Raw genomic sequence first — 27,754 nt, forward strand, 5'->3', positions numbered from 1 at the left:
TTGTGGGGTTCAGTCCCTGAGCCCATTATGTGCCTCTGTAACCCTTTCCACTACCACCCACAAAATGGGTATGGGGTGCATAATAAATGAACTAAACTAAAACTTTTGTCACAAAAATACAGCTTTCCTAACAAATTTTTTCTAAGGGGCATCTTTTTAATGGGTAAAAAGTACAATTATTTTCCTTACATTTAACCCATAGAGGTTAGTAATAATCATTATTGTCCTAATACAATCAATTTATTGCTCATCATTAAGATAATATGATCTAATTCTACTGTAAATAATATTTTTATCTTAACCCCTTAAGTGCGGCTATGATCAAAGGTATCTATCTGCCTGTACACAAAAAATTTAAATTTAATATAATAATAATTTTCTCATAAAATTAAACATATGCAGGAAAGAAAAAATCAGGAGCCTGTTGTGGTGATCATTTTAGAGGGTTTATACATTTGCTGTTTCACATTAGTTTACACAATGTGTGGAGTAACTACTGTATTTACACAAATGACAAAAAATGAGTGCTGTATATGCCTAAAATGTAATTACTGTACCTATATTGCATGTAAATCTTCTTGTCACAGCTTAAAGTGTGTTTTGCATCCCACTCCTTTACTGCCATTCTGCCTGGTAATGTTGTCCAGAAATAGATTCAATCACTGGAAGGCAATGCCAAATTGTAATTCAACAATAATTGTCTTGCTAGTATTATATAACCTCATCTGTAGTAAGTAATTAAAAATATGAGCAGATTTTTAAAAGCAGATATTTTTCAAGAGTCAAAGTTAACTCCATTACAGTTGATGTATAACCATATTTACATTTGTATAAAAAGCAGATGGTGATAACAAGGATCAACACGTGATACTGCCTTACCCAAAAGATCAATGTAAGATGATAACCAAACTTTTAAGGGTAAGAACATATTGGGAGAATTTAATACCTGTATCTTACTTTTTTTTCTTTACAGAGTGGTAGTAGATAGAGGTAGCAATTTTAAAAGTCTTTAATATAGGGGTCACAATATCTTCAGTTTTGGAATTATTTGTTGATAGCAAGTTAGACATGAGCTTCAAACCACGAGCTTCTACAGCGAGGTTTTGCTGCTGGTTTCGTACTTCAACCAACCCTGGCACTGGTACTCTTGTGGCCTCATGGTGGCTGCAATGCAAGTCAGCACTGTGGGGTCCTGACTTGTCACACTCTGAAAACTCAGCCTCTAAAATCATCCTCTGTTCCAAGAGATGATTTTGCAAAACAGACATGCCTGATAAATGCAGCTCATGCTTCATGAACTGACAAAAGATTATTGAACAACTGACTCTCCAACAAATCCGGGAATGTCTGCTTACAATTTTAATAAATGATTGCCACACAGGACATCGATGACGAAACAGTGTGATGTGCACATATGCAGCTCGAAGGGTGTGGCATTTCTGACACCCAAGGCCAGGACACGCCTGGTGGTGCAATAACAATGATGTTATGTGCTCTAAAGAACACACCTTAATATCTTCAAGCCTATGTGAAGAAGTGCAACAATAGGTGTCCAAATTCTTAGTCTTAATGTGAGTTCTGACAGCTTGATTATTGTATTGCACTGCAGGATTGTCCTTGAATATAGCTGCCTCCAACTTCTTAGCTCTTTGAAATTCAGTTAATGATCCTTCTGTTTCTGATATCAAATCAAATGCTACATTTAAGACTGCCTTTTTCACTTTAATTGCCATCTGCTTATCAGCAATTGGCAAACATTCACTGATATTTCCAAGAGCTCCATCTGATAATGATTCCTCTTCCTCATCATTCCTTAAGACTGATTCACTTTTTCCTACTTGTGACTTGGTGGTTGATTTTAAGTGTCCTGACCTGCTTCTAACCAAGGAATCCTTCAATTTTTTTCTCCTGCTATTCATCTTCTTTGTTTTTTGCTTTGGTTTCAAAACCCTAGATTCAAATATACTAGTATCACTACTATTTGCTATAAAACTTCTGATATCTTCATCCCAACTTTTTATTTTTTTCATAGGTGGTATAGTTGTATTACCTATTTTACTACGCTTTTGGTTTGGCCTGACAGGCTCGGCTTCGGTTTCTGTCTGTATATTCTCCTTAGAATTGTCCACACTTACTTTGGAAGTATGAGTTTTTTTTAAAGTTTCTACATTCTTTATACTCCTAACAGCACTATCTAAATGATGCTCATCTGCATCTATTTTCACTTCACACATTGTTACTTCTTTGTCATCTGATATATTATAATTAGTTTCCACATTGGTTAATTTTGGTGCATGTTTAAGAGCTTCATTCTCTTTCTGAATTATTTCCAATTCATCTCCAGAACTAATGCATACTTCAGTGAGTACCTGTTGTCTTGAAGTTCTATTCATATCTACAACTGAACATTTATAATCTTCAGCCATTTCACTCCTGAAGTAGTCAAGTACACCCATATCTGGCAAGTGTTGCTTAGGTGATGGAGGAATTGCTTCAGCACTGCCAATTTCTGAGGTCTCATCACTTTTCTCATTTGGTTCAATCTTAATATTTGGTATAATCTCATCCATGGAACGTGCATATCCTTCTAAGTTTTCTTTCTCATTAAAATTTGCTGGTGAACTTGGATTTTTTATCTCAATGCGGCTTGGTAAAGATTTAGGATTTTTGTATTTTTCTAAATATTTCAATGAATCTGGTCTATCATCTGTATCAACAGATTCAGACTGAGCCATATCATTTATGCTACATACTGATTTTATATGTATCTTACTCTGGAAGGCTTGTTGAGACACATATCCTTTGTTTAATGTGCTGTTTTCTAGATCACTGCATTTAACAAATGAGGTTTGTTGTGTTTGAGCAGGATTTTGACGAGGTAGTATTGATGAAAAAATCTTTGTACTATCTGAATCTGTAATAACTTTCTGAGAGAACAGTTTTGTTAAAGGAGATACCACTGTGTTAGGATTTGTAGATAACAGTTTTGCATTTTCAACATTTGAAGTAATGCTGGATATATCATTTACTGGAATCATCACACATGGAACACCTTGATAATCAAAGACACTTTCTGATGGAGGATTAAAAACTGCCACTGGCAACCCAAGATCATTATCCTTTACGATCATTGGCATATCTTTGGAGTTTTTTACCTTGGTGGCATTACTGTTCTCATTGCTTATCTTATCAGTATTTACATTTTCTTCCTTTTCAGCAAGGTTAGAAAAAGATTCACCTTCTGCATCTGTACATATAGCTTTTACCCTGTTCTTTGGCATGATAATATGCTCTCCATCAGTGATGATACCCTGCACATCCTGGTTAGTCTCTTCTAGTTTTTCCATCTCACATAATCTAATTTCATTTTCTGTTGTGTTAGTACTTGTATTTTCAGATGGGTTATCACCTGTGTTAACTTGAATATTTAAGGGAAATTGTTTCAGAGTTGACGTCTCAGAAAATGTGCTTGGCATCTTCTGTGGAGTAGATGTCTCAGGAAGCGCATGTGAAGGCAAGTTGTGTCCTACCAATTCCAAGTTTCGGTAATAGTAGCCATGTATGTTGTCCTCCACAAACCGCTTCCTTCTTGTGGGAAATTTTCCTCTAATCACAACAGTCAACTGAAAGTAAAGATGAATTTTACAATAATTTCCATACTATTCATTTATACTATGTTCACGTTATTAATAATATACATTTGCACCAAGTTGTAGCAATGATCCAGTTTCAGTAATAATAATAATAATAATAATAATAATAATAATAATAATAATAATAATAATACAACTATATATTACTAATACTAAATAAGTTTTCAAATGATCTTATGTGGCAAAAATGGTACAATACAGTTAGTGTATGTGACCCTGTCTGTAGCTGGCCCAGTGTTATCGACATTGAATACATCTACACCATGTGATCTTTTCCTGTACTGGTAGTGTTTACTCTATTTTTTTTTCACAGAGCTTCATGAGCTTAGCTCTGGTTTGCGGTTTTAACTAATAGCACCAGGCCTCGGAGACTTTTCATTTAATACTGGGAGTTAGAAACAGAATGTGGTTTACTATGAGGTGGGATCAGAGCTTAATATGAGCTTAGGAGTCAGAGATCAATCCAAAACTGAGAAAATACACATCAGAAATCGTAAGTACAATATAGTAGCTCAAAATTCAGCTGGAGAAAATCTTCAGGAAAAATTAAAGGAATCTTTTTCAAAACTTCCAGAGTTCTGTTGAGAGCAGTAGATATAGTAGTTGCCCTCAGGTAAATATAGATACAGTACTGTACTGTATTCACAGAAGAGACAAAACATGTGACGGTATAAACACTCTCATTAAGGTGTAAATTTCTCCGTCTTCATTTTATGGTGAATCTATGCAGGTACTACTTACACTAGTCTGAGGTAACGGGTCATTTGGATGGTCACGAGCATATGCTTCAGCAATCGCACTGGCTGTAGTCATGACTCCTTTCTTGTCCACTAGGTTTGCATCAACCCACTGGCGAGCCAATGCCATCTTCTGGTTGATGCGAGAGATTTGTCTGACACGTTTGGATGGAGAGCATTTGTTAGGTGAAACTTCTGAATCTTGCTTGGATATAACATCACTCCCATCTTGTTTCTCACTTAATTGTATTAACTGAGGGGAGGGTGAACGTGTCAGGAAGTGGCTAAATACCACAAGGTTCTCTTCTACTTCTATCTCTTCTTTCATTTCTTCTTTCAGGAGGAGCTTAGAATCATCTGAAAAAGTGCAATATTTGAATACACTTTTATGGATTTGAGTTAAGCTTGCCAAATGCTTCCAACCTTCTTAAACCTATGCTATTTGCTGATGACACGCCCAACCACTTGGGGTGGACGGTAGAGCAACGGTCTCCCTTCATGCAGGTCTGTGTTCAATTCCCAACCGTCCAAGTGGTTGGGCACCATTCCTTCTCCCCATCCCATTCCAAATCCTTATCCTGATCCCTTCCAAGTGCTATATAAACATAATGGCTTGGCACTTTTCCCTGATAGTTCCCTTCCCTTCCCTTGCTGATGACACTACTTCCATCAATATTTATATGCTGTAAATGATACTGTAAGTTATTAGATAATTGTAAGTCCTCCAATGGACTTCAACCAAATTCTCACTATACTTAGAAAAAAACCTACTGCATCTTGCATAGAATGTCACAATAATGGGCATTGAAAAATAACCAAAGCCATATATACAAAAAGAATGAAAAATTACAATATTTAGGCTCATCCTGGATCGTTACCAAGTAAAAACTGACAAGGGAATGCGGCCCATACAAGGCAAAAAGATTAGGTGAGGTGAGAGGAGATATGCTGAGGTGTAAGATAAAAAAGTGGTCAAAAAAAAGCATTGAATGTAATGAAATGTTTCTTTCTGGTGGGACGTCGGTGGTTCTTTGTTGCTAGCCATCACACCATGTCCTTTTAATTCATTAATAGCCTACTGGGGACCAGAGTCCAACACCTAACCCCCCCTCTCAGAGGCAGAGAGCAGGGGATTCTAGATTACCTTCACCTGAGAAATCAGTAACCAGAAAGATGGAGCGAAACAAAAACAGAGCAAGGTAAAACTTAACACCAAAAATGAGAAACAGAGAATTTAAGTCATTCACCCATTAGTTCCACCTTGCCACCACCATGGGACAACACTGGGAACTCCCTAACCAACTGGCATAGCTAACGTAGTAATGAGCTGACCAAAGGTAGCCTGCTGGCCAGCCAAACAGGAAGGAACAAAAACAGGCTCCCTCAAAAGACAATAGATTGAGAAGAAACAAGGAATTAGCCAAATGAATGCCAATGAACTCCAAACCACTGCCATGATGAAACTCACCTCTAGCAGACCAATTTGCAGCTATGGATCAAGGCTCAGAAGAGACAGAACTACAACCAAACCACCAGGGAAAATCCCAGGTTCAAATCCCAAGAGGTTAGGCATGGTTTCTTTCACCTAATGCCTTTGTTCACCTAGCAGTAAATAGATACCTGGGAGTTAGAGAACTGTTGTGAGGGTTGCATTCTTGGGAACATCAGTAATTCAATCTTGGTGGGACCATGATATAAGCCTAAAGTATGTATATATACTATATATGTTTATTATATACTGTATATATATATATATATATATATATATATATATATATATATATATATATATATATACATACATACGGTACACTATATATGTATGTATACTATATATGCATTATTAAAATAATAATTGCAGAAAGTGCTCACTTTATTTATTTATATACAAGAGGGTACATTTGGTTTGAGAATACATAGCATTGATGTTTTTACATTCTTACAAAGCCACTAGCATGCATAGTATTTTGGGCAGGTCCTTAATTTATTCTAACAGATAATTTTAAGTAGGTAATTTCTGGCAAAATTGAAAAAATGTTTACAGGTATGTTGCAAGAAAATTTGACAAATTTGACAGTAGGTATATTAAAGTAAAATTTAAGGGTTATCAACAGGTACATTGTAGCATAATTTGGGGATTATTTAAAGGTATAATGCAGTAAAATATGCATTCAATATAACAATTATGATATAAGGTATAGCAATGATTACAATGGTAAAGTTGTATGGCTTAGGTACATATATTGGGGGATTGGGTAGCACTAGATACAGTGCGGGTTTAAAACACTGGGTAGGAAACTGTAAAGATAAAATTAAGTAGTTTTGGTTTTATTTTTGAATAAGGTAAAAGTTGGACAGCTTTTTAATTCATTAAGGAGCGAGTTCCATAGACTAGGTCCCTTTATTTGTATAGTGTTTTTACACAGATTAAGTTTGACTCTGAGGATATCAAAGATATATTTATTTATGGTGTGGTTATGATTGGTTCTATTACATCTGTCCAAGAAGAGTTTCAGAACAGGGTTTGTATTTAAGAACAGGGTTTTGTAAATGTAAATGGCACAAGAGAATGTGTGGAGTGAGTTTGTTTGACATGTTTAGGGATTTAAACAGGGGGACTGAGTGTTGTCTGAAAGCAGTTTGTTATTGTTCTGATAGCAGATTTTTGCTGGGTGATGATGAGCTTGAGGTAGTTTGCAGTGGTTGAACAACATGCACAGATACCATATGTTAGATAGGGATAGATTAGCACGTAGTATAGTGAGAGGAGAGCAGAGTTTGGAACATAATATCTGCTTTTAGAAAGTACTGTATACCAACCATTTTTGAGACTTTCTAGGTTATGTGTTGTTTGTGGGTGCTGTTGAGTCTCTTGTCTAAGTTATAGGCCAAGGAACTTTCCATCGTTTTTATTGACGTTGTTAACACTGTCTTTCTGAAGCTGAATTACATTTGTTGATTTTCTTCCAGATAAGATGTAGTAGGTCTTTTCTATGTTTAGTGAGAGTTTGTTGGTTTACATCCATAAGCGGACTTTCTTTAATTCATTATTTACAACATTATTTAATGTGTGTGGGTTGGGGTCTGAGTAGATGAGGATAGTATCATCTGCAAATAATAAAGGTATATGAAAGTTAGACATTAGGCAGATCATTGATGTATATAAGAAATAGTAGAGGTCCTAGGATGCTGCCCTGTGGCACTCCTACAGTTAATGGTAGAGTGGGAGAGGTTATATCATTGATGGCTACATATTGGTGTCTGTCACTAAGATAGGATTAGATATAGTTCAGGCAAGGCCTCGGATTCCATAATGGTGGAGTTTAAGAGGTAGTTATGGTTAACAGTATTAAAGGCCTTTCTCAGGTCAATGAAAAGATCAATCGGAATCTCATTTTTCTGTCAACACTGTGAACATTCCTTTGCCATTGTAGTTGACTCTTGCAGTGCCCTCATGACTCTGGAGTCATTTAATCCTATCCATCCCTGGTAGTAAAAATTTAACAGTGGCTGTTTCTTATCTCCAGCAGATTTAAGACAGTCGAGTTTTGCTGGGTTCCCAGCCATATTGGTTTTTCCTTATATGAGCATGTGGATACTGCTGCTAAGGAGGCTATCTGCCCTTGTCCCATTTCCTGCAAAGGTGTTCCTTATTCCGACTTTTACTCAGTCATTCATTCCTCAATCTGTGCCCGTTGACAGGGTCGTTGGTCTTCTGTTACAGGAAATTTGATTCTATGATGTTTAGCGGAGCCTGTCTGCTTGGCCTTCTTCCTACCACTATAACCGGTGGTGGAAAGTGGCTATGGCAAGGTTATGTATTGGCCATACACGTTTAACTCAGTTCAAAAAGAGACAATTCAAAGACCGAAACGAAGTTTTCCACAAGAAATAATGTAAATTGAATTAATTAATCCATTCCACACCCCCAAAAACATTAACTTAAAAAAACCTTTTATACATACTACTACTTATATTTTGTACTACACTATGTACAAGTATATCTTATCTTTCTTGAGGACTCTTGTTGGTGTATGGAAGACAGTGAGTAATGGGGAAGGAGAAGAGGTGTTAATGTTTGGAAGGAGAGTCCCCTTCCAGTATAACAGGAGTGATGACATTTTTGGGGTACACTCTCTTATGTTTTGCAGGCATTCCAACCACTAGGACATGGTTGTGGCTCACTGCTTGCTTGTCTGACTAAGAATCTGTCTATAGACACTTGTTTTCCCCTACGTTTAAACACTTATCTGTAGTGAGACACATCACAATTGTCTTACTATGACTGATCTCTTGTTTTTCTTCTATTGTCATCCTCAAAATTATTTTCTTAGGTTAAACTTTACCACTGACTTTCTTGGAACCTACAGTGTGATATATAATAAGAACTCTTATGTTCAGAAACCAAACACGCACAAAAACAATGAAATTCCTTAAAAAGAATTCAAGCATAGATATCTCAAACTCAACACTTTTCCGAACTGTTGGAAGAGAGAAAAGATTTGAATCTTTCTTATAAAAGTGAGGAAATAATTCCAAGAGAGAAAATATATTAGTACAGTGTATATGAACATATACAAATTATTTTGTAATAGAATGAAATGTTGAAAGTCACTAGGCGGGAGACACTGATAAAGTGAAGTGCGCCACACGCTCGGTCGGCCCATACATGTATCAACAAACTTGAGCACCGAGACAAACCTCGAGTACCGAGTCAAATTTGTCAAAGAAATTGAACTCGAGAACCGAACAATTCGAAAACAGGGACATTTGAAAACCGAGGTTTCACTGCACTTACTAACAGAAATTGCTATTCCTAATACACTAATTAAATTACCATTAGTAATCAAATTATCATTGGAATCAGTTTGACAAATGACCAATGTTAAACGTGATAGGTAACATGTTAAACATGTTACCTATCATGTTAGGTAACATGTTAAACATGTTACCTATCACGATAACATTAAAGAAAATTTTTCCATTAGAGCCAATGCAAGTCAAATTACTATTAGGTACATAAACAAATTACCAGGAGAGCCTATATCAGATAAATTACCATTAGAGTCAATGTTAAATAACTAATCATACAAGTCAATGTTACACAAATTACCATTTGAGCAAGTGTTTAAACAAATTACCTTTAAGATCAGTTTTAGACAAAGTTTTTCCTTCATCTTCAAGCTTAGTTTTCTTTTGCACATCAGACATCTGGCCACTGTCTTTTTCAGATTTCCTTTTATGAGAAATGGGTGAAAATTCAACAAGCTGAGTAGTGGTAGTCTCTGGTTCTTTTACAGTGAGAGCTGATGCACTGGCACTTTCAGGGATAGGCAGTGATATGGCTCTAACATTTTGATTCCCTATTGTCATTGGTGGTACAAGAATATGGTCTTGTTTATTACAATATACAGGAAAAAAACTGTTTGTTGGACCATTGCTGAAACTTTGACACAAGCCAGCTTTTGGTGGGTCGGGGAATTCAAGAAAAGGTGCCATAGCTTTACATGGAGAGGAGAATGCCAATCGATCCTTGAGGGCAATATTTTGGTAAACATAGATCTGTGAGCCCTGTTTGCCCCGACGATGCTTCCTATGTGGATACCTCGAACTCAACACTTTTCCAAACTGTTGGAAGAGAGAAAAAATTTGAATCTTTCTTATAAAAATGAGGAAATAATGCCAAGAATGAAATATTAAAAGTGATTTATATGAGGGTTTTTGTTATGACTTTTCTGCACTAAAGATCAAATACTGTGCTGGAGTTCCACGCCAATATTTGAACAGTGTGTACATGCTGAACATTGAACACGCTGTACATGATTTTAATCTTGTACTGTAAATCAGAAATAAAATGTGATTATTAACAAATGCATAATCTTAACACTGGAAACTTTCATTCGCATGGTTTTGCTCAGTTCTGTCGACATCTTATTCTAACACTCTTGCACCTAAGCAGCTTTACAAACTTTGATGGGGATAAACCAAGGGTTTGCCATAATATAATTGTAGGAGATGATTAGATTATTTGCACATATTGCACAAGACAAACAATTTACTTGAGGGGTGAGCAATTTTTTTTTCTCTGAATTCTCAGCGACTTCAGAAAAAGCTTTAAAGAAATTTGGCATAAAAAAGTCTTAAATTACTTGACTTTGTCTTGATCTCTTCGAAGTGTGAATCGGTTTATATTAGACAATTAGGACTTTGCCAAATTAGCTTAGTTATATGGATTGAAATTACTACAGAAATTAAATACGCAAGTTGAAATAGAGAGCATAGCTACTTTAAAATTAGTTTACAACATAAGTTGAACATTTACCCTTTTTGTCTTGGCTGTCAGTCTGTGCACCAAACTGCAGCTGGTTGTGAGCCTGCACTAAACTGTCTGCAGCTGGCTGTGAACCTGTACCAAACTGTCTGCAGCTGTTTGCAAGCCTGTACAAAACTGTTTGCCGCTGGCTGCAAGTCTGCACCCAACTGTCTGCACCAAACTGTCTGCAGCTGGCTGTGAGTCTACACCAAACTGTCTGCAGGTGGCTGCAAGTTTGCTGCTGGTTATGAGTCTTCGTCAAACTGTCTGCTGCTAGCAGTAAGTCTTCATCAAACTGTCTGCGAGTCTGCATCAAACTGTCTGTAGCTGGATGTGAGTTTGGTGAAGACAGTTTGATGTAGACTCACAGCCACCTGCAGACAGTGTGGTGCAGACTCATACCCAGCTGCACCACACTGTCTGCAGCTGACTGCTAGTCTGCACCACACTGTCTGCAGCTGACTGCTAGTCTGCACCACACTGTCTGCAGCTGACTGCTAGTCTGCACCACACTGTCTGCAGCTGACTGCTAGTCTGCACCACACTGTCTGCAGCTGACTGCTAGTCTGCACCACACTGTCTGCAGCTGACTGCTAGTCTGCACCACACTGTCTGCAGCTGACTGCTAGTCTGCACCACACTGTCTGCAGCTGACTGCTAGTCTGCACCACACTGTCTGCAGCTGACTGCTAGTCTGCACCACACTGTCTGCAGCTGACTGCTAGTCTGCACCACACTGTCTGCAGCTGACTGCTAGTCTGCTCCACACTGTCTGCAGCGGACTGCTAGTCTGCACCACACTGTCTGCAGCTGACTGCTAGTCTGCACCACACTGTCTGCAGCTGACTGCTAGTCTGCACCACACTGTCTGCAGCTGACTGCTAGTCTGCTCCACACTGTCTGCAGCTGAATGCTAGTCTGCACCAAAGTGTTTGTAGGTGGCTGTAAGTCTGCACCAGACTGTCTGCAAGTTTGAATCAAACTGTCTGCATGTGGGTGCAAGTTTGCCGCTGGTTATAAGTCTGCATTAAACTGTCTGCAGCTGGCTGAGTCCGCACAAACCATCTACAGCTGGATGCAAGTCTGTACAAACCATCTACAGCTGGATGCGAGTCCCCACAAACCCTCTACAGCTGGATGCGAGTCTACAGCTGGATGCGAGTTCGCACAAACCCTCTACAGCTGGATGCGAGTCTACACAAACTCTCTACAGCTGGATGCGAGTGTACATGCTACACACCTGTCCTATATCTACGTAGTTATCAGGGTTGTCCTGGATGTAGGCGGTGTACAGGTTACAGACAGGTGTGTCGATGCCAGGGCTCTCCACCACCTGCTTCTGCATCCAGGCATCACACACGGCTCTCCATCCATTTAGCATGTTTCTGCAGAGTGTAAATTACTGTTAATAGCTTGTTAAAAACCTCGTTTTCAGGTAAAATCTTAATTACCTTTTGTGATCCCATAATCCTGTTGTTTTATATTTTGCTTCTGAAAAAAATTGATGATATATGTATTATTAATATGTTTCGTATTATACAGTGTTTTGCCTTAAAGTTTTCATAGGTAGGTTCTGTGACCGGCTATTCCCACCCCCACCCCCCCACCCCGGTCCAATCACTTGTGCTGGACGGTAGAGCGACGGTCTCTCTTCATGCAGGTCGGCGTTCAATCCCCGACTGCCCAAGTGGTTGGGCATCATTCCTTCCCTCCGCCCCCCCCCCCTCTTTCCCATCCCAAATCCTTATCCTGACCCCTTCCAAGTGCTATATAGTCGTAATGGCTTGGCGCTTTCTCCTGATAGTTCATTCCCTCCCCCCCCCCATTTTTACGTCAAGGGTATACTTAAAGTAAACCTAACTAAACTCAACCCAATATGACCCAACCTATCCTAACCTAACAAATAAATCAGTGATAAAATATGCACAAGGTGTGATGTCACTGACGTATTAATTTTATCGTCGCTGTATAACGTCAGCGTATTTTTTAATAGTTTGTTATTTCACCATCTATAACACCACCCACCTGGCTATCACCACTGATACCGCCACCGAACGAGTTGTTATAAATTATGCTTTAACTAAAAGTTAAGTTAAACTACTTAATGCTGCCACCACCTTCGCCTTTGATGAAAATGAATACAGTGATGCGAGTTAAAGATGGCACGAGGGGGGGGGAGAGGAGAGGCTAAGTAATGATGATAAATCAAGATGGTGTTGAGATTGCGAAGTCGGATTGCGAAAGGAATCTGGGAGTTATGATTAGTAAGAATTTAAAACAAAAGGATCAATGCATGAACGTTCGTAATAAGGCAAACAGGACACTGGGATTTATTAATCGAAGCGTTAGTAACAAGACACCTAGTGTGGTTCTTCAGCTATATCTAGCTCTGGTTAGGCCCCATTTACATTATGCAGTTCAAGGGGGGGAGAGGAGAACATGGTCGTCTTTCACTATTCACTGGCAACTCTGTGAATAAATAACAGGCACGAATGGATACACCAGATGGACAGTTTAGTATTATATATTTATGTAATTAGTACAATATAAAAATCCTAATCTATCTTCCCTATCAAGGCAATAGAACATCAGTAGAACTTTAAGGCAGCGTCTGGGATGATCTCGGACGTAGGTTCGAATGCTCGTCACGGCCCTTGTGGATTTGTTCATAAGGCAATAGAATCTTATGATGTTTAGAACATAAGGGACTCAGTGCTCACTCAAGATACAGCAGTGATGAAGCTTCAGTGTAGTCTCCCTCCCCTGTGATGCCCAACACTACACCCCAGACTCCTGTCTCGTCTGGGACACAGATTGATTGATTGATAAAGATTAAGCCACCCAAGAGGTGGCACGGGCATGAATAGCCCGTAAGTGGTGGCCCTTTTGAGCCATTACCAGTATCAAGAGCTGATACGGGAGATCTGTGGAGGCGCGACTGCACCCTGCGTGACGGGAGATGTCTCCCGGACCAAATGGTGAACACACACTCCCTTCCTCGATTGATTGGTAAAGATTAAGCCACCCAAAAGGTGGCACGGGCATGAATAGCCCGTAAGCCTCTCCTCCCTCTCGTAACGACCCGTCTATCCCCAATTTTCTGTTGAATGGGCGGATTTGAATCTGGTAACAAGGGACAGCCTTCCAACCTTTGAAACTACTGTAGGTGAGGTTTGTGTGACCTCACCTCACCTCCTTGTGAATGTCTTGTAAGTCAGGTACCATCCCCAGTCGACTCAAGTCATATTGGAGCAAATAATTACATGTTACTTGTGTAAAGGAGGCAATGTATGTTTATCTCTCAGAATGTTCGGTAATACGTTTATTGTTTGTGATGTGTGTCTATGTATGTATTAACATGATGTACTGAACGGGGTGAGAATAGCTTGAGCTACCTCATCCCTTTGTGTGTATTTTACCTCAATAAACTTATTCCAATTTCAATTACCTGTTCGTCAGTAAGATTAAGATTAAATATTTGGTCCACCTACATATAGCTGAATGTAGTAGCGTCGCAGACATTAGAGTAAAGCTAAAGTCGAGATACACACGACGCTGCTGTTTATAATTAATTGGGTAATTAGACGGACCCAAGTGAGCAGATATTCCGGAGGGGCCAGACTCGTGGGCCTGATCGCCCGCCACACCATCCTCAGGTTAAAGAATGTATAAAACTTGATATTAAATTCACAATCGACTTGAGAATGGTCCAGGACGGACCGAAACGTCGTCGTCCCTTCACCTTCTAGTGTGTGGTTTGGTCAACATACTTTAGCCACGTTATTGTGACTCCTCGTCTGCATTTTTTTTTTTTTTTTTTTTTTTTTTTTTTTTTTTTTTTTTTTTTTTTTTTTTTTGAGATATATACAAGAGTTGTTACATTCTTGTACAGCCACTAGTACGCGTAGCGTTTCGGGCAAGTCCTTAATCCTATGGTCCCTGGAATACGATCCCCTGCCGCGAAGAATCGTTTTTTCATCCAAGTACACATTTTACTGTTGCGTTAAACAGAGGCTACAGTTAAGGAATTGCGCCAAGTAAATCCTCCCCGGCCAGGATACGAACCCATGACATAGCGCTCGCGGAACGCCAGGCGAGTGTCTTACCACTACACCACGGAGACTTTTTTCCATTGGAATAAGTTCATTGAATAATAAGTTTTATCATTTGTGGTGGAGTTTCTGCTATCTCCTCTTTCAAGTTTATTATATTATTATTTTAATGAACGCTTATACAATATTTTCTTACTTTACTGGTTCATTTGGGTCAATACCCGCCAAACACACCGAAACTACGACGTTGGTACAACGTTCGAACAAGTTTTAACGCCTCCTAACCAGATATAACAACCAATATAGCGAGTTGTAACAACGTTCTAATACGTCATAAACACGTTAAGCCAAGATGTAACAACTTTATTGCAAGTTGTAACAAGCGGAAAATAGAGACAGTTACGGTTTGTGTTTCCAGGGTAGTTACTACCCAACTTCGTCAACTGATATCCATTCTTACCATTTCGCCTTTTTTCTACTGTTAATTTCCCCGAGTCTTGTATGTTTCAAACATATCACTTTTTTATTTTTTACAGAGGTGGGTAGGAGTGAACGACATCTGCCTCCAGTTAGCAGACTTCTTCTTCTCATAGCTCATGGTAAGTTCCACATTAGCAGTTGTCGTGTTTCGGTGAACTAGTAATCAGTTTAGCACCAGGTCTAGAATTACTGCTGGTTGAAAAGGGGCGAAAAATTATGAATGGCTAATGAACAAATCCACAAGGGCCATGACGAGGATTCGAACTTGCGTCCGGGAGCATCCCAGACACTGCCTTAATCGACTGAGATACGACAGGGTAAAAGGGTTGTGATCTCTGTGCGTTATGAATGGCTGCCCAGTCAACCCTCCCATAATTATGACCATTTACAAGCTAAACGGAAACAATTCAGCAATGCATGCATAAAAGCCAGGTCAGCTGTAGCAACATTGACCAGTCACTGCCTCATGTGGGGCCACTTAATTGTTTCAAGAGTTACACATACACATGAATGAGTTTGGGTGAATATAAATAGAAGGTGCATCATATGGCCCAATAGGCCTTTTGTATTTTCTTAATTCTTATGTTCTTATTCAAGAATTAAACTTCTCATTGCATATTTCTTTATAGTCGTAATGGCTTGGTGCTTTACCCTGATAATTCCCTCATTGCATATTCATAAATGCAAATCTATTTTCTGCTCTATTTTGTTAGCCCACGAGCCTCTTTTCAGTAGGTTCGTGGTGATGTTTAGAACATAAGAGATACAGAGCTAGAATATAGAATATAGAGCTAGAATAAAGAATAAAATGAATAAAGAGCTAAACCTCACTTTCCCGTAGTTACTGATACGTAAGGAAAGGTAAAGCTAAGTACTAATGTTTAGCTGACCATATTTAGCTGGCCTCGAGCTACCGGTGTGCGCAGGTGTGTAGTTCATCTATCGCGGACGGTTGACCTCCAAACTCTCTACCTTCAATCGATTCATGCGCTGCTTCTGTAGCCCCTTGGGTCTGACCTATCAATATATGAGTCAGTGTATGTGTGCGCGCGCAGAGTTGCATTGGGAGTGGAACATGTGACTAAGAACTGACGCATAAGTGCATGAGGCATATGTGAGTGGGTAGAGGCTATATGCGGGTAGAAGTACATACGTGGGTGGTGAGGAATTGGAATGTGTTGTGGTAGGAGTATGTGGTGGTGGTGGAGTGCGTGTCAGTGATGGGGAGGTGATTGATTGATTGATGAAGATTAAACCACCCAAAAGGTGGCACGGGCATGAATAACCCGTAAGTGGTGGCCCTTTTGAGCCATTACCAGTATCAAGAGCTGATACTGGAGATCTGTGGAGGTGCGACTGCACCCTGCGTGACGGGAGATGTCTCCCGTGATGGGGAGGTGGAATGTAGGCACTTATGAATAACTTTCTTGGGGGAGGGAATTATCAGGGAAATTCGCCAAGCCGTTGAGAGTATATAGCACTTGGAAGAGGTCAGGATAAGGATTAGGGATGAGACGTGGGGGGGGGGGAGGAATGATGGATAACCACTTAGACGGTCGGGGACTGAACGCCGACCTGCATGAAGCGAGACCGTTCTTCTACCGTCCAGCCCAAGTGGTTGGTTCATAACTTTCATGAATTTCAGTTTAATTTGGGTGTGCAGTAGGGACGGAGGAGTCAGTGTGAGGGGCAGTATAGCGAGGATATCGAGGATAACTTGGCTAAAGTGCATAACGTGGGTTGGTCTGCGTAGAGTGGTGTAGTGTAGAATAATAATACAAATTTATTCACTAGAAGGTACAATGGGCTGGTGAGATTACATAAAGTTGGTATTTTTTTCATTCTTGCAAAGCCACTACTAACAGGCATAGTGTTTCGGGCAGGTCCTTAATCTAACATATCAGGTAAGTTAAAAAGGTACATTGTAGCAGGGTTGTATATTAATAACTACAATACAAACTGACAGAGGTGATTACACTGGTGAAGATATATGTCTTAAGTACTAATATTGAGGAAGTGGGTAGTACAATAACAGTGTGAGTTTGAAGCACAAGGTAGGAAACTATGAGGATGAAATTAGGTACTTGTTGGCTTTACTTTTGAATAAGGTATAGGGTGGAGAATTTTTTAATTCATCAGGGAGTGAGTTCCATAGACTGGGTCCTTTTATGAGCATGGATTGTTTACACAGATTAAGTTTGACTCAGGGGGATATCAAAGATATATTTAGTTCCGGTGTGGTGATCATAGGTTCAAGGAAAAGTTTCAGATCAAGATTAGCATTTAGGAACAGGTTTTGTACATGTAAATAACACATGTGATTGTGTGAATAGAATGGTGAGCGATGCCAGGATGGGGAGGAAGGCAGTATTAGTATATTTCCAGTGTGAATACAATTGTATTTCCACACAATAACATACTCAACATCGCCCAACCCAAAATAAACAAAAGTACCTACCTCGGCATCCTACTTCTGTCTCTATCATAAGCGTTTTCTTTACCCCAATCGGTGTGTGATAACTCCTTAAAATTTGCTAAATTACCTTTACTCTTCATATCACCACTGTAATATTTCCTAAGCAAGAACTTGTATTTCACCATTTTCACCCTCTACAGCTCTGAGAGCGACTGAACAGTGAAGAGCCGCTCCCTCCACTAATATAGCGAGATCCGGAAGGTGGTGCGGGGGGTGGGGGGTGTTGCGTCATCCTTTGTTATACGCGTGTGACTGTGACGGACTGTAGCCAGAACGTCAGTTTTGTGTTGGTTGCTGTGTGGGTTGGATCACGACGCGGTTATAAGCGATCATGTTTTAGCGTGTGCCCTCTACGGGCTCACCATAGCCCGTGCTACTTGGAACTTTGTTCCCAGGTAGCGAATCTTTAACAACAACAACAACAACGTGCGTCCTACCCGCCAAACACACACCCAAACTACGACGTTGACATAACGTTCGAACAAGTTTTAACTTGTTCGAACAAGATATAACTCCTAACTCCTATATATATCTCCTAACTAGATATAAGAACCAATATAGCAAGTTGTAACAACGTTCTAATACGTCATAAACACGTTAAGCCAAGATGTAACAACTTTATTACAAGTTGTAACAAGCGGAAAATAAAGACAGTTTCGGTTTGTGTTTCCAGGGAGGTGACTTCCTAACCCGAGGTACATCTATTCTTGAAGCGCTGTGGCGATGTCTTCATGTGCTATAGTTTGGTTATCCTCCGTTCGTCAGTGCTGGAAGTGTCTTTTTTATTAAGCCCAGCAGCAAAAACATTAGCGAATAACGTTAACGTAATAACGTATAACGAATAACGCAACGCGAATAACGTAACAATGAATCAACGTTTGATCAACGTTGATTCATTGTTACACCAACGTCAGTCTCCCGAGGGATGTTATTAGGAAGATCAACGTTCGTAAACAATTAGTTGAATTCCATTGTAACCGCCACGGTCGAGATAATAATAATAATTCATCTTGGCGGGGACAGGCAGCGTGTGTATGTACATGTTAGGTTTGAAGCGAGACTCCAAGGTCGAACTACTGACCATCTTCAGGAACTCCACAACAGTCAAAACAAAAACTCCCAGGTTCCTATTTACGGCAAGGTGAACAGCAGCATTAGCTGAAAGGAAACCAACTATTGCTGTCCTGTAATAGTTGATTCATATCAACAAATAACAAATTCACAGTTAATTCATCAAATAACCAGATTCATCAAGCGGTTGATGACACCTGTTTGATTAATCTGGCCTTACTGACGGCCCTTGTACAAGTCAGTACAAGCACTAAGTTGTACTCACCTTTCGTTATCTATGGAACCGAACGACATAGGTAACGTCAGCAAGGACTTGAACATTTTCCTAAGCCTACCAATATTCTTGTGATTTCATTCCAATGTAAGATTTTTTGTGTCAGTGAGAGAGGAAGACCAAACTGAATAGTACACAAGAATGGAACACAGCGTATACAATACATCAGATGAAAAATAATCGACTGGCTTTGTTCCTATTGTTAACCCCTTGGGCCATCATTAGAGAAAATAATGTAAATTCCATTCTCAACACAGCCAGCGTGATTGAGTACTATATTAAAATATTACAAAACCAACACGGCAACAAAATGTTACGTTCTCAGAAAGTCAAAAGAAATTTCATCGTCAGTCCACAATTATTGAAAAAATTATCTTTTTACCGAAAACACGTTTCCTTTCATCTGATGTCTGTTTACCTAAACAGTGAAATATGCACCTTGGAGTTAAGTAGCTGTTGTGGGTTGCATTCTGGGGCAGGGGTCAGTAGTTGGTCTAGGGGGAGTGTTAAATATGCTGACCGTAGCCCTTATAATACCGCGGCCAACTAGCTAATTCAATGGCATCTTGAGCACAATTAATACAGTTTAAGTTAAAATTACTGCATATTGGCATATAACTGTTTTTGTCTTGTGTGTCCACTCAAAGAGAGATTTGTGGTAAAACATTAACAATGGATTATGCCATAGATGTTATCATAAAGACTGACCTTAACACGAACATGAAATCTATACCACAGAAAGTTCAATTTTTTTTAAATCATATCCCTCACTGGCTGCAATTTCAGTAATGCTCGATGGTTAAATTGTAGACCTGTACTGAAGCGCCTTAATGAACTGTATGGTGTAATACAGATTTGTATGGAACAGAAATGAAAAGATATGCATGAACTTAACAGATTATTTCTAGCTGAAGAACTTATGTTGATTCTATTTCCAGTGAAATGTTTAGGTGCTGATATTTGCACACTCTATCCATAGTCGGGATTATGTCCACGTTTGGAAGCACGTGTCTATAAACCGTTCCTTTCAGTGTTGAACATTGACAAATCTTACCTTCGTTTTCAACTTAATGATGAACACCTGAATTCAATACTCAACCTTGCAATAGTTCAGTCATTTTCTCCGAACCTTGATGCAGTGTACCAGACCAAGAGAAGCCAAGTGCCAGGAAGCAGTAATGCCAGGAACTAATGTAAATATTTGTTATTATGAGCTTTAAAGAGTGGTTCACTCTTGCCTGCGCAAGAGGAAGGTCGTATCATGCCTCGTATCATGTTGAATAATGAAATTTTGCCCTCCATGGCAAATGAGTGACACCCATGACCTGTGAGTACCTCGATAAGTAGAGGCTTACTGCCGCCGATAACGGGAATTGTCTCTCTTGGCCACTTAGTGTCTGGCCACACACACACTCTGCCCAAGAATCCAAGAATATCGAGAAAACCGAGAATATAGCTAACTATTGCACCACATTTGTGTCCTGTGGTAAAATGTCGCAGTCTCGCGTGATTTCGATCACATGGTGGTGCGTAGTCCAGTAGAGACCCTGAAATGGTGCAACGCATATCTGTGACTTTTGTCTATGTGTTGACATGATGCAATGTTGACATAGTCCTCACATGGTGCAACATAGTACATCATCTGGTTCAATAAATACGAATTTGATCTAACAGAATGGGTATAAAGTTCACAATAAAATATACACATCTACAGTTAGTAACCTGGTGTGTTTACTTCAAATTTTCTATGCCGCACCACGTGTCTGGCGGAGGTGTGAATGGAAGTTTTCCTCCTCTATTTTAATACAGTTGTTTACATCCCATGTGTTGAAGGAAAGACTTCCTTGCAACCCTCTGGCTCATATATGTTTACAGTGTCTTCCTGTGCCTTGGCTATTGTCTTCTCTGGGTCGAAATGGGTTGTCTATGTCTTCTTTGTGTTTGTGGGTGTGTGGGGGAGGGGAGTGTTTGGTGTGTGTGTGGGGGGGGGAGGGGGAGTGTTTGGTGTGTGTGTACTCACCTAGTTGTGTTTGCGGGGGTTGAGCTCTGGCTCTTTGGTCCCGCCTCTCAACCAAATTAATGGGCCCGTCCGGGATTTGAACCCGGGACCTCCTGCACCCAAAGCAGGAATCATACCCCTAGACCAACGGGCCACTCGAGCCCGTGGGTGTGTGTGGGAGGGAGTGTTTGGTGTGTGGGGGATGGAAGATTTGTTTGGTGTAATGGAGGGGAGTATACTTGCCTCCTCTTTCTCGTAACCTGGTCTCTTGCTCATTCACTCTCATTTTCCTTCTTATATGGCTATGTAGGAATTTCGGTTGTCTCTTTGCTTTGGAGGCAATATAATTTTCATAGTTTCTTTCTGCTAATCTTTTTAAATTTGTGTAATCATTCGTGGCCCTGTTGCATCTATTCCGGTTTACCTCTGTCTTTTGTCTTTTGTATTTCCTCCACTCCCTGCTGCTTTTTGCTTTTGCTTCTTGTTACCCTTAATGGTGGTATGAATATCTCTTCTGCCTCTTTGCACCATCATTTCCATCCATCCATCAAGGATGGATGGACGGAAATGTCCATCTAGGGGTGTGGGGGGGGGGGGGGATGGAGATGTGGGATAGATCAGGATCATGTTCGGTCAGAGGGGTGAGGGACAAAGCATGGATAGGTGGGGGGGATAAGTCCGGTCATCCTCAGGTACTGGAGAGTTGGGGGAAGTGTTAGGGTGGGGTTGGGAGGGTGTGGTTGGGGGAGGGAGAGGGTGTGTGGTAGTGAGGTCCAGGTCCTGCCAGTCACTGTCCCATTGTGTGGTCTTTACTCTCTACCCTACCACTTGGGGTGGACGGTAGAGCGACGATTTCACTTCATGCAGGTCGGCGTTCAATCCCTGATTGTCCAAGTGGTTGGGTACCATTCCTTCCCCCCGTCCCATCCCAGATCCTTATCCTGACCCCTTCCCAGTACTATATAGTCGTAATGGCTTGGCATTTTACCCCGATAGTTTCCTTCCCTGTCTTGTGTGTGTGTACTCACCTAGTTGTGTTCGCGGGGGTTGAGCTCTGGTTCTTTGGTCCCGCCTCTCAACCGTCAATCAACAGGTGTACAGGTTCCTGAGCCTATTGGGCTCTATCATATCTACACTTGAAACTGCGTATGGAGTCAGCCTCCACCACATCACTTCCTAATGCATTCCATTTGTCAACCACTCTGACACTAAAAAAGTTCTTTCTAATATCTCTGTGGCTCATTTGGGCACTCAGTTTCCACCTGTGTCCCCTAGTGCGTGTGCCCCTTGTGTTAAATAGCCTGTCTTTATCAACCCTGTCGATTCCCTTGAGAATCTTGAATGTGTGTGTGTGTGTGTGTGTGTGTGTGAGAGGAAGAGTTTGCAAGTACCTCCAATATAACGTATATAACTCAAGAGAACAGGTAAACATCATCTTACAATCACCAAGGCAACATGACTAAAGACAAAATACAAAATAGGCAACACAGTCGAAAATCCCAAACATGACACAAGGCACAACACAGCGCTTGTCACACGATACCACACACACGTTAAAACATGTTTCAGAATTCTTTCAGAATATATAACACATTTTCCTTATAAAGTTATGTTATAATAAACAATGTATCAATTATATATTACGAGAAATAAAAGTATTAGCATTAAAGATGTTTTGTTAATTTCAATGTCATGCATAATTAGCTTAAATGTTAATTAAGTAAATTACAATTATAATCAACTAATTGTGTTGTTTTATGTAATTATATATGAAATACTAATGTATTTGTATTCGTAATGTTGTTTTATATAAGATGTAGTTTTCTGCAAATACACGTTCATAAATTATATTTAAATAATTATACTAGCATATAAAATTATATTATTTGTTTACTCTTATTTATATGTCTTTGAGCTGTGTTGTATGATCATATTGTATTCGAATGCATTTATGTAATGTATATATTTATATCAAACCATATATATATATATATATATATATATATATATATATATATATATATATATATATATATAATCCGCTTAAAAACTCTTATGACTTGAATTTATCAATTCAATTTCTTTCTTTATTATGCACCCCATACCCATCCCGTGGGCGGTGGTGTAAAGGATTACAGAGGCACATAATCGGTTCAGGAACTGAACCCTCTAGTTCGTTTAGCTAAGCAAATAACAATCTTTTGACGCTAGTTACAAAATTATTAATATTATATATATACATGTACACATTCTCATGCATACATGTACATATACATACGTATACCAAACGGAATATGCATTAATGAACATTAATGAAATAAAGTGAATATGATTTCCTGCATTGTTTTCCTGTGACGTCACTCGCAACTAAAAACAGAAGTCGATTCCTTTCTAAAAATGGAACGTTGTCGTAATAAATAATATGTTAATTAACTTATTAAGCATGAAACTTTTATCTCTCATATTATTAATTGATTCACTAAACAACTAAAAAAATACACTAAAAATACACTAGTTACGTCTATCAGAAAAAATCAAACACGCAGAAACATGCGACGGGAGAATGAAACATAAAGGAACGACCCTGATGACGTCAGGAGCCATAACAGAGCGCCGCTATGGTGACAGTCATTATACGACCTTCGAGCATTATACTAGACGGATCATCTTTGTGTTTTACTGCTACAGAGCGGGTGCATGAAAGGGGACTTTGGCCTTTGTTTATGAGGACGGGCTGTAGGATGAGTATGGAGTTCAAAATAAATATGGTTTACACTTAAAAAGTAGATCTTTCGCTGACGACTTTTGTTCGAACCACGACGCTGTAAATGCTTCACCCACGTACTGCAAATACAAATAATCGCCAACAGAATCTGAACACCTAACCTAACCAATGCTTAAATATGTACAATATGGTAATATTGTACATATTTAATACATGGTTATTTTCATGTACAATATGGTAATATTGTATATGATTGATTGATTGATGAAGATTAAGCCACCCAAAAGGTGGCACGGGCATGCATAGCCCGTAAGTGGTGGCCCTTTTGAGCCATTTCCAATATCAATAGATGATACTGGAGATCTGTGGAGGTGCGACTGCACCCTGCGTGACGGGAGATGTCTCCCGTGATTGTATATGGTAATATGGATAAGGTAATATCCATGGAATATCCATTGGATATCCATCCAATATGGATATGGTAATAAGGATATGGTATATTGTAATACAAAATAATATTAATTTATATTTGAGAAAATTCCTGTTTTGAATGAACAGCATGTTAAAATTGATGAATGCGTTTTTGGGGTCGACCGCTGGATAGAATGGACTTGGTCTGCGGACGGGTTGAGATATGTTGACCAAACCACACATCATAAAATGAAAAAAAAACGACTACGTTTCGGTCCGTCCTGCCATTACCAAGTCGTGTCCAGGACGGACCGCGAAACGTCGTCGTCGTTTCTTTTCTGATGTGTTGTTTGATCCTTAGTAACATAATGGATTCACGAACTACCTAATGTTCAATTTTGTTGTGTAATTAGTTTAAGAAGCTAATACCCATCCTGTGGGCAGGGAAAGGGTTTTCTCGAATCCATTGTTGATGTGACGACTTATATTGAATTTTGTAACTAGCTCATCAAGGTTGTAACTTGCCTAGCTAAATGAATTGTGGGGTTCAGTCCCTGAGCCCATTATGTGGCTCTGTAACCCTTTCCACCACCGCCCACAAGATGGGTATGGGGTGCAAACTAAAAAACTTAAGTTATTTTCATGAAAATATTCTGAGGCCGCTTGTGGGCAATCCAAGGTTTCAGTCATAACACGAAATATTAAGAAACGGCAAGACGAAATAAAGCATCGTGAACACAAATAAAGAAGGAAAACTAAAGAAAATTGAATACACAAGATGTCGTGACGAGTTCTTGGCATCTCAGCACAGGAAAGTTGATAAGGAAAACATGTACCAAAGGAGCCGGTCGGCCGAGCAGACAGCACGCTGGACTTGTGATCATGTGGTCCTGGGTTCGATCCCAGGCGCCGGCGAGAAACAATGGACAGAGTTTCTTTCACCCTATGCCCCTGTTACCTAGCAGCAAATAGGTACCTGGGTGTTAGTCAGCTGTCACGGGCTGCTTCCTGGGGGTGGAGGCCTGGTCGAAGACCGGGCCGCGGGGACACTAAAAAGCCCCGAAATCATCTCAAGATAACCTCAAGAAGGAGATGAATAATGAAACATGGTTAAGAGGTAGCAGGAGCAATAACCCTTTAACCCCCCAGTCTAACCGCCCAGACCAACAGACGCGCCACACCACAGAAAACCCTCCACAACCTCTCCCACATTACTTGTAAAGGAGGAAATGTATATGTTTATCTCTCAGAATGTTCGGTAAATGCGTTTATTGCTTGTGATGTGTGTCTATGTATGTATTAACACGATGTACTGAACTGGGTGAGAATAGCTTGAGCTACCTCATCCCTTTGTGTGTATTTTACCTCAATAAACTTATTTCACTTTCAAACCCTCCCTCGCAGACAACCGTCCCACCAATGCACCGAGCAGTTCTTTTACAATCCAAGTTACGTACTGACCTAACCGATGTAAATCAAATTATAGTACTACCCAGAGAATTTATCAAGAGCTAAATTATAAAAAAACATTATTGTATAAGAGTGCATTTCGACTTGTATCCATGATAGATACTTCGTCTGAAGAGAAGCTCCACTCTGGCCCCGCGCTCCCTTCCTGTGACGTCACGGTAGATGGAATAGTGATGCCACACTCACCGTAAATTTATTTGTACTCACCTTATTTGTACACTTTAATTTCATATTTGCGGAAGAGAATAAAAGTGTCAATATACACATGTAAATGGAGGACAGTAACTCTTTCACTGACATGCAAGTACAATTTTTTTTTTTAAATTTTGCAAAAATCAAGTAAGAAAATGCTTCATCGTGACTTTTGTGTAAAAGAGACTGCCTCCTCCATCACTCACGATGCATTAACAGGCGGCGTCCCCTGCACCGTCGCCCTGCTCGAGGACACACAGCAACTACACTATCACTGTACAAGCTCATCAAGACTGTAACTTGCTTAGCTAAATGAACTGTGGGGTTCAGTCCCTGAGCCCATTATGTGCATCTGTAACCCTTTCCAATACCTAGTAGTGTAGATGAAAGGTAGGAAATCTACTAGGTAGATTTCCTACCTAGTAGGAAATGTAGACGTTTATCTCTCAGAATGTTTGGTAATATGTTTATTGTTTGTGATGTGTTTATATGTATGTATTAACACGATGTACTGAACGGGGTGAGAATAGCTTGAGCTACCTCATCCCTTTGTGTGTATTTTACCTCAATAAGCTTATTTCAATTTCAATTTCAATTCCACTACCGCCCACAAGATGGGTATGGGGTGCATAATAAATGAACTAAACTCTCTGTAATGGTTCCAAAGCGGCGACCATCCAAATCCCGGATGGTCCCGGTAGTACAGTCGGCTTCGTGCTCGAGACACACTCGAGAATTCCGATTGTGTAGGACATAAATGGTTGGGCACGTTTCCTTTCCACCTAATGTCTCTGTTCAACTAGCAGTGAGTTGGTCCTGAGGAGTTAGTCAGCTTGTTGCGGAGTTGCATCCTGGGCGGAGTCAGTAATTCGACCTTGAGAGGGGGGGGAGAGTGCGTAATAAGTCTACCGTGTATGCATACCCTCTGGCTTCCTGTCCCCGGACACAATGAATTGTTATTATTATAAATACAATAACAGTATCAACGGACACTTACGCCATCGCTTCTCTCAACTTCTTCCTCCGTGCCATGCCGTGCTTAACCCGCCAGCGGTTAATACTATTCTTCAGTCTTGCTCTAGGCATGACTTTTAAAGTCACTAAATGCCGTAGTCCTTCAAATTTTAATCAGAATAGTGACACAACCCGCCCCAACTGTGACTGAAGGGAACTGACGCGCCGGCTTGGGTTGTTTGGTATAAATACTCAGGCTCAGCATATCTAAGCTACGGGCCGCTAGCTGCCAGGCGGCGCTACGCACACAACTCTGTACAACTATACTTTCCTCTATATTTACATTTATTTTATATATGTCGTTAATAGCGTCACTCTAAGGAGGACTATGTTTGTAATTTGTGTTAAGCAACGGCAGGGGAAGTATTATAATTAATAGCCGGTATTGGGCATTGTGCATCAGGTACACAGAGAGCCACATAGTGCAGGTTTGATAACTTTAGCTGTTTACTAACGAACAAGTTATGTTAAAATAAAAATGTAGTAATAAAGACACGTTGTTTATGCATTATTTCTGCAAGTGTAACTCTTAAACCACTTCATTACCTGAGCATATTGTGAGAATTGGGGACAAAACGAGGATGTGGCACCTGAGCGTGATCAATATGACGCGGGGGCTGTGTAGTGACGATACTGACGCCTGAGCACCTCCCTAAGACTACCTAATACTGACTACAGGCACGGCTTGGTTTTCGTGTTGGTGTTGGACTTACAATTGGGGCTCAGTCCCTGAGCCCATTATGTGCCTCTGTAACCCTTTCCACTACCGCCCACAAGATGGGTATGGGGGTACATAATAAATGAACTAAACTGTTGGACTTAATTCATGTCAACCTCTGGAGGGTTATTAAGGCCACCACAAAAGTTTATTGGAAAAATCAGCAGGT

At 40.0% G+C, this 27,754-nt stretch overlaps 2 protein-coding genes and 1 non-coding gene across 7 annotated transcripts in view; 1 reads left to right on the forward strand and 2 right to left on the reverse strand.

Moving 5' to 3' along the window:
* Nucleotides 1-420: 420 nt before the first annotated feature.
* LOC123768704 (uncharacterized) lies at nt 421-27,733 on the reverse strand. 5 transcript variants are annotated; one of them, XM_045759399.2, is made up of 5 exons: nt 26,851-27,733; nt 11,944-12,088; nt 9,532-10,018; nt 4,395-4,747; nt 421-3,623 (listed from the first exon to the last, which is right to left on the reverse strand). In XM_045759399.2, the coding sequence occupies exons 1-5, from the start codon at nt 26,937-26,939 to the stop codon at nt 954-956; spliced, it is 3,744 nt and encodes a 1,247-aa protein (XP_045615355.1). In that variant the 5' UTR covers nt 26,940-27,733; the 3' UTR covers nt 421-953. The 5 variants fall into 5 exon arrangements, with proteins under 5 accessions (XP_045615355.1, XP_045615356.1, XP_045615354.1 ...); XM_045759400.2 differs by lacking the exon at nt 26,851-27,733 and adding an exon at nt 17,779-17,882; XM_045759398.2 differs by lacking the exon at nt 26,851-27,733 and adding an exon at nt 17,694-17,880.
* Nucleotides 15,140-27,754, forward strand: part of Gr43a (Gustatory receptor 43a) — a 41,291-nt gene continuing 28,676 nt past the window's right edge. The window contains exon 1 of the mRNA XM_045759403.2: nt 15,140-15,354. The gene's annotated coding sequence lies outside the window, so the exon portion shown is untranslated. The remainder of the gene's footprint in view (nt 15,355-27,754) is intronic.
* TRNAP-UGG (transfer RNA proline (anticodon UGG)) lies at nt 21,138-21,209 on the reverse strand. Its single transcript has one exon. It is a non-coding gene; the product is annotated as a tRNA-Pro (tRNA).

This window comes from Procambarus clarkii, chromosome 83 (genome assembly GCF_040958095.1).
Source record: "Procambarus clarkii isolate CNS0578487 chromosome 83, FALCON_Pclarkii_2.0, whole genome shotgun sequence".
Classification (NCBI taxonomy): Eukaryota; Metazoa; Arthropoda; class Malacostraca; order Decapoda; family Cambaridae; genus Procambarus; species Procambarus clarkii.

Bases quoted from the DNA above. Each gene is read 5' to 3' on its own strand.
- LOC123768704 (XM_045759398.2), bottom strand. From the start codon at position 17,836: ATGGTGAAATACAAGTTCTTGCTTAGGAAATATTACAGTGGTGATATG. The intron at 10,019-11,943 runs GTGTGTAGCATG...CTCTTCCAACAG, and splicing joins ACTACGTAGATATAGGACAG to TTTGGAAAAGTGTTGAGTTC. The intron at 4,748-9,531 runs GTAATTTGTTTA...GCACTTTTTCAG, and splicing joins GTCTAAAACTGATCTTAAAG to ATGATTCTAAGCTCCTCCTG.